This window comes from Amia ocellicauda, chromosome 7, assembly GCF_036373705.1.
Source record: "Amia ocellicauda isolate fAmiCal2 chromosome 7, fAmiCal2.hap1, whole genome shotgun sequence".
Lineage (NCBI taxonomy): Eukaryota > Metazoa > Chordata > Actinopteri > Amiiformes > Amiidae > Amia > Amia ocellicauda.
Window position 1 is genome coordinate 40955949 of NC_089856.1, and position 7720 is coordinate 40963668.

General features: G+C 38.5%; 1 protein-coding gene across 2 annotated transcripts; it reads right to left on the reverse strand.

The window, feature by feature from the left end:
* Window positions 1–1087: 1087 nt before the first annotated feature.
* LOC136753491 (vitamin K-dependent protein S) lies at window positions 1088–7482 on the reverse strand. Of its 2 annotated transcripts, none has more exons than XM_066709639.1 (8): window positions 7266–7482; window positions 6585–6700; window positions 6080–6269; window positions 5148–5237; window positions 4029–4194; window positions 3160–3314; window positions 1914–2139; window positions 1088–1419 (listed from the first exon to the last, which is right to left on the reverse strand). In XM_066709639.1, exons 1-8 carry the CDS (start codon window positions 7362–7364, stop codon window positions 1265–1267), a joined length of 1197 nt encoding a protein of 398 aa, XP_066565736.1. In that variant the 5' UTR covers window positions 7365–7482; the 3' UTR covers window positions 1088–1264. The 2 variants fall into 2 exon arrangements, with proteins under 2 accessions (XP_066565736.1, XP_066565735.1); XM_066709638.1 differs by having other exon boundaries at window positions 5076–5237.
* Between the last annotated feature and the right edge of the window lie 238 nt (window positions 7483–7720).

Below are 7720 nucleotides of genomic sequence, written 5' to 3' on the forward strand. Positions count from 1 at the left end.
AGGAAGATAGCACTTAAAACAATAATGGCAACTTATAGATGGATTGAAAATGTATTTCTGCTCTGGTTTAAAAACGAAAAAACTAACCATACATAGTGTTGCTCAGTAAAATAGTTTAATAGTTTAAATAATGATCAATTTACCAAGGTACATCTGAGCAATGCCTAAAATATATTATTAAACGCTATAGACAATGAGATGTATTCAGATGAGGAATATATATCGATATCTATGAACTTCAAATTAGGTTAGAATAGAATTGAAGTACTTGCGATTCTTTTTGGGACACAGGGAAAGAAAAAAGCAGTCAGAACAAGACTGGGGCCGGAGATAGGCATGGGTTAAGAGCATACTGTTGAAGGACAAATGACGCAAAGTGTATTTAATCTTCTAGAATGTTATTGCAGTACTTCAATAATGGGTCACAATAATAATGTTAAGGTGGATGGTAAGCTCAGGGATACGAACTGGAAAAAAGATATAATTGCTTTTCTATTATTTAATGATCTGACTAACTGTAGGTCTTAGGTAAAACTCTGGGATTTAAAAACAGCTTCACATCAATTCCCTTTTATCACCCAAAGCAAAGAAAAGATTCAAGAGACATCTGGAGGGCCTTGCTGTAAGCCCCATCTTAAAGATACTAAGGAACATGCCTGCCTATAGGGAAAATAAAGATTGTACATAAAAGTTACACGATTCAAACTGGAAATAGCCTTGCATGTGTGGCGCAGGTTTTCAAATGGGTTGGCAATGTCAAGTTGGGTTCAGCTGAGTAGTAATAATACATTTATGAGATTGCATATACCTAGGGTTGAAAAGTCCTCTGTAAACAATTGCAATCAAATACATATAATAACTATTATTTAGGAATACATTTATGTGTTACATGCACTTATTATACTATACGCATTTGTCTAAATACTGAGCGTTTCATTCTTTGGCAGTAGGTGAACACACCAAGTTATATGCCAAGAAATATGCCAAGTGAGGACTTCCCTGTTCAAGTCTCGTAACCTTCACTCATATGGCTTATATGGCTCTAGAATTGCTTGTAAAATAACTCATAGTAAATGTAAGTCATATATCTGCTATACATGTTTTAATTATGTAGGACACAAGAAGGTTTATAAGTGACACAAAAGGCCTTGATTCAAATCAAATCTTTGATGTACCTACCCATAATTCCCAACTGAGTATCTAATAGTTATTTCATAGTCTAGCTTTGTACATAGTAAAAACTCAGTGCAGTAAAACATTGCTTTCACTTCCCATCTCCAAGATCCAAAGCTGCAGGACAGCTGTGCGATCTGATCTCGCCGTGCTTGATCGTTGCCATATCGAGATCCACCAGAGTTCCTTGTATCTTCATTTGCAAGCAGCCGTGAAAAAATGAAGTGGATGGAGGAGCATATGGGTCTGTGAGAGACATCAAATTAAAACATAAACACACACACACACACACACACACATACATAAACACATATATATCACACTCCAGCACCAGCCTGTTGTGTTTAGATCAAGCAGTACAGAGTAACAGCATTACAGAAAAACAATAATGCAATAAATCAAATAGAAAGATGCTGACCAGCATTCCTTTACTTCTGTATATATTTAAAGCATCATGAAATCTGACATATAGTTATATGTGAAAGGCCTTTATTGGACCTTTCAAAAATATTAGAGAATCCTTTTAACTATAAATAACTATATAAAGAACACACCATCTTAAAATGCCACCATTGTGTCTGTATGCTATCTTGTATTTGTCTGTGATGATTATGATGACTCACGGGATGTTTTAAAGGCTGAATTAAGAGTAGAGAGGAGAAAAGAAACAAACAACTACAGTTTACCTCTCGCTAATTCATATCCTGTAATAGAAGAGAGACATGCAACTCTTCGCCTACCTGGTAATCCTCCCAAATACACCATCGTGCCTTGCTGATTCCACACAGATTTCAGAGCTTCAAAACTATCAGCAGAGACGAGCCTCATTTCTTTCTCTGCTCCCAAAATCATCTCCAGCTTGTTGTCAGCGAGAGTGAGATGCAGGAACTGAGTCTCCCCAGAACACAGGCCTGGAGGAAAGCTCCGAGTGCCAAAGACCTCTCCTCTGATCGTAAGGACAAAGGTCTAGGAAGGACAGTATTGAAATCAAAGCCTGTCTGATTTCTCCCAGGTTTTAAAACAGACACACAACAGATATAAAGCAATTCAATGTTGTTCTGATTACAATGGAAACACAGAGTTTCCACCAGGCTTGGGCGATAGTTTAGTGCGTTTCAAAAAAAATATTTAATGTTATTACAGTTCCACTCTCGTTTATTCACCATATTTCATTTTCAGAAAATTTGTCGGATTAACAAATTGGACAGATTAATGAGAATACATGCCTTATTCACACATGTAATGTTTGCCACCTGTTTTGTATTGTTCTCATTATTTTAACTAATTAAGAGAATTGGTAGTTTGTTAAGAGGGGAAGATAAAGGCAGTGGAGAAAGATAAGTGGGGAGGGAGAACAGCAAAGGTTATTATTTTACTTGTTGAGTGATTTAACATGTTGATTTCAATTGGTTTTGAGCATGTAATTATGATTCTACATGTTCCTGTAAACCTTTAGTTTGTTATTTTAATTCATGTTGGATTACTTATCATTTGGTTGACTAAGTAGGCTACTAAATACAAGTAGTGAGATTCAAATCTCTTTGGTGGATGGCGGGTTGCAAATTGGCAGATTACTGCATTGTTTTATGATGGGAATTAATTCGTTCTTGGCGATTTTTGGTGAAATTGCTAATTTGGTGGATAAATGCTAGTGAACCTGTATTCTGCACAGGGGGTTGCCAACAGAAACATTGTCTTCAGCTAGTAATGATTGCACTGGACATGGCGTGTAAGCGTGTTGTTACCTGCATTTTGGTGGTGCTGCAAACTACAACTGCCCAAAGGTGTTTGATAGGGTTTTCTTGGCAATACCTTTGCCATAATTATAACTGTGACCTAAGACTGGACTACCTGACTGGAAAAAGAATATACTCTTCACCAAGGCTGCTATTCTAAAGGTTTCATATTGATCGTATTAGGTCAAATAAAGTAACACTTGCATACTGACAAACTGACAAATTACAGCACACATAATGATTGCAATACCTGTTCTATTTGATCCATGTTAATGGAAAAGGTTACGTTGTTTTGCGAATCCACCACAGCAAACAGAATACCACTATCCATCACAGGCCGGAAATACAGCTCCAGCACCAGCCTCCAGTGTCCAGTGCCAACAGTGGTGAAATTCATAAAGAACACTGTTAACAAAGTTAAATACATACATTTAGAGTTATTGTATTCTCACATTATCACATTGGAAAGGCTTCAAACAGTAGTAGCATTTTATGTCCATCACACTTGTCACGTTCTTTAGTAGCTTATTAATAGCAGCATTTTACCCAGTCTGCCCTGGAAGGAATGTGGCGAGGCAGCTTGAACAATAAAAATGTCTGGATAATCGTTCCCTTTGTTGATGTTCAAAAGTTCTGAACTTTTCTGAACTGATGCATCCCAGTCTGGATGGTTGAAGGAAGTCTGTTTTTTTTTAAGTATGGTTTGCCACCTCGAAGATATCTCTGTCCTGGGAATTGCTTAAGGAGTTTTTGTAAGAACTCTGCATATTCACACCACATAAAATGGCAATGTGATTGATATATATATATATATATATATATATATATATATATAAATATGTTTGGAAATATATTGGACACTAAATTCCATAAATCAAATTGCTTCAATGGGTGCCTATTGCTAGAAAAAATAAAGAAAAGGTTTTAACTGTAATTAATTACAGGTGTTGAAACTTATTTATTTATTTTTCAATCGAAACGATATTGAAAGTGTTTTTCATTTACATTTGAGGGACATTAATAGCCCTAGGGTAAATGTTCACCTCATTCATGTTCATCTTTTTCTCACTAGGGTGAAGTGCTTTGGCAGACACGCAAGTTAGAATAAATTATGCTTACGCTGGGCATCCAATGCTGCAGCTCCCTGTCCGGGGAAGTAGGACCCTGGGGTGATGTTCTGCCAGCACCGTTGAGTTTCTGAAGACTGCAGCAGCTGGGTGAGAAGACTCGAGTCCCGCTGTACCCAGTTCCAGTTTCGAAGGCAACCGTCAAAATGAGGGTTCACCTAATTGGGGAAAAGAAGCTGCTTTCAGTTAAACAATGAGATCAGACAAGGTATCGAAATCCAAAGCAGTCGGACTTTTGAATGACTGCACTTCACATTCATGCAAACTACTGTTGCTGTCTCATTGAAGCTTCTGCAGCGATTCTCTTAACTCCTTGCTTCTTGCCGTGCCCTTCCTTCAGACTTTGGCGCTGATTACATTTTTAGCCAGTCCATACATGTGACCCCCTGTTATCCTTGGAAAGTGATATGCAAATTATCCACACATTACATGGGAAGTAGATGTAAGGTTGATTTCCTTCCATCAGCACCCAAATGTCATACAAGTAAACAAATACATGAAAGGTTCCAAAAAAACAGACATTTCAGATCAGTGGCATTGGTGGATTCCTGCAAATTTGTAGGCCCACCAAATGCCACAGCCCGCTATGTCATGCATGTAAAACTGCCGGGGTGGGAATGGCAGGCATGTGTCTCACATTATTCCCTTAAGTAATGCACTCCCTTTTATTACTGAAGAGAAAATATCCACCACAATCCTGTACGATGCACTCAGTTTCCATTAACCCCAGGTCTTCCTTTTTATACATCTTGACTCCTGATGCTACAGCCTGTCGAAAATTAAATTACTAATAACTCGCTGAAGTGCATTCCACTATTGCACTCGTTCCCTTTGTGATAGAAGTGGAATTGAGGAGTTGCTGACAGCTGGCTGATAAACACCAATGTGCAGCAGAGCGTTTCATACAAACCTCAGGCCAAACAATTTGTCTTTGAAATTTACACTGGGTGAATGCAGCAGCCTGTAGGGCAAACTAAAGTGTGTTGATGACTAGAAGCACGTGTGTCGGAGCATAAATATATATTTTACTGTAACATACAGTTAGTTTGATGGTGACGTTTGGGAACACAGCCCCGATCCCAATGCGGAGGACGTCAGTCTCCCTGTTCACCTCCACTTGCTCTCCAGGCTCCTGCACTTTAACAACGGTTTTATCGGCAACTTTCACAATTACACTGGAGTCCTCCTTCAAAACCGTTATCTGTAATGACAGAGACGTTGTCAAAGAATCCCATCAGCTTTCTTGCAAGACACGCTGAATAAGTAGGAGAGAAATGTGCCAACTGTATGTGACAACTAACACTCACAATATGCAAATACAAATAATTTAATTAATAATCTATAGTTTATTCAGCACCTTTTAAGACCAACTTCTCAACGCATCATACACTAAAAACACTTAATAGCATGGAATACACAAGATGTTGAAGAACACAGTAGATAAAACATTACAAAGTAACCACAACTTTCACCACGAAACACGAATGCAATTAAAGAAAATTATAAATTACATCATTGGACAAAATGCAGGAGCTTACAAGAAAATCTCAGCAGAAAAATAGGAAAGAGTATATCAGATGTTTACTACAATGCTTCACTTGCAATTGCCTAGCATGTGTAACATTTTCAGACATAAATCATATCATCCTACAGGGCTCCTTCTCATATGGTGGAGCTGTTACACCTTCTTTATTTAAAAGGCTGTATGAACAATATGTCCTGGCACCCTAGCGCTAGCACACAACTTATCCAAATATCACGGGCACGATTGCACAAATAGATGCATCAAAACTACAGATAATTCACTTATTTTTAAAGCCTCCAAAATGACTGTGAAATAGAGTCAAAGTGATCTCAGAGTTAGCGTGGCTCAGTAAGGCAAGGGGAGTGAAGGAAAAGCTATCACCCCAAGGCACTAGATATTTCCCAGCGTCATTAACTGAGCTACACAAACATTTATTTTGGCACATTTCAATCCCGCTGCTCAGCTTGGACACAGAAAAGAACAGCCTACGGCCACGGTACATTTTGTTCAGATGTTACCTTTCTCCACTCTCCATCGCTGATAATGGGCCCCCCATCCACTGTGGTCAGGGCAACGTTATTTTGGATTTGAATTTCCAGGAGCTTTTCACGAAGAGCTAAAAGGAACCAATTGCGGTTTCCTCCTAGGTCCCCAAAGAAAATGATGCCCTCAGGATCAAACGTGCGAAGCTCAAACTCCGACACAAAACTGAGGAATAAAATCAATATGAAAACATCTTTTGGAGCATGATTTAAACAAATTGAAACCAACATAATATGCATAGTGTATAGATTTCAGTGTGTGAGACACATCCCTCAGTCTGCAGTACCTTCATATGTCATGATACAGTTACTAGTTTGCTTCATGGCAGTCATATGTATTATTGTATCATAAGGTGTCAACATATTTTAAGCAGCCAGAAAATGCTGTAATACAATCTCAAACAACCTTATACTAACCCTGGACTAGAAACGCGTTTATGATACCAACTTCAAAGAACAAAACAAACTCCAATACCAATACCTAGTTATTTCGGAGACCTTAAAATGCATAATGGGGACAGGTCCTGCCGAGCTGTTGCCAGTGAAGAGAAGGTGAGAGGGTTTGGAGTCGTCATAAGGAAAGCAAATATTTTCGCCCTTAACAAAGCAAAAGGAATGAGAGAAAAGGAATAGAAAGGGAGCTGTCATTGCTTGAATAAAATATAATGGCCTTCATGATTTAGTTCTGGATTATTTTGGTTGCTGGATTATAACCACTCTTAGGTATATTACCATATTTTATATCCCACAAACCTTGGGAAGGATTAAATGAAAACTTTGACCCACCCGCTAATAGCAAACTAAAAACCTGTACAGCATAGCGGTTACATTTCTGATTAGAAGAAAGTGACATCTAACTAAAAATGCAGCCACAACTGAGTACAGTCCTGTAGTTTTCTATTAGCGGGTGGGTCAAAGTTTTGATTTAATCCCAGCCCTTGAATGTACATGTATTATTATTACTCATACCCGTCAATGTAAATGTAAAATCTCAGGCCACATACAGCAAGATAGCAGTTCGTTCTCTTTTGCCATTTGTTTTCAGCTGGAACATTATGAATTGCTGGTTTTTACACAGAAACACATCGAAGAACCACCAATGCATTGTCTGGGATGCAGGTGCAGGGTGATCTGAGACAGCCAGACGATATAAACCGCTTACCTCCATGGGCTTTAAAGTGTCCTGGGGGAGAGCTTCAGAGCAATATTCAAAAGGTGCCAAGAAAACCAGCAGGATAAAGATTGGGCATAAAACTTCCATTCTCTTGTTTAAATTAAACTCCCCTCCTTTCTGTGCACTTCGGGCGTCTCTGCTGCAGGAGTTTTGTGGAAATATGAGAAACCTTGAGAAATCACCAGGATTTCTGCGCTCTCGTAGACAGCACCGGACCAGTTTTAATTGAATATCTAGTATCACAACATTAGACAAAATAATTAGAGAGATAAGACCCAAAAGGGACTGGCCAAAATTCCTCTCTCAGTCAGGCTGAGAAAATCATATCCAAGAACAGGTCACCTTGCCCTTGATTTATAGAAAAAAACAAAAACATAACTCAAACACAATCTCAGCATTAAATGGGACGATGATTCAGTAAACAGCAAAACGTCCAAATAAGA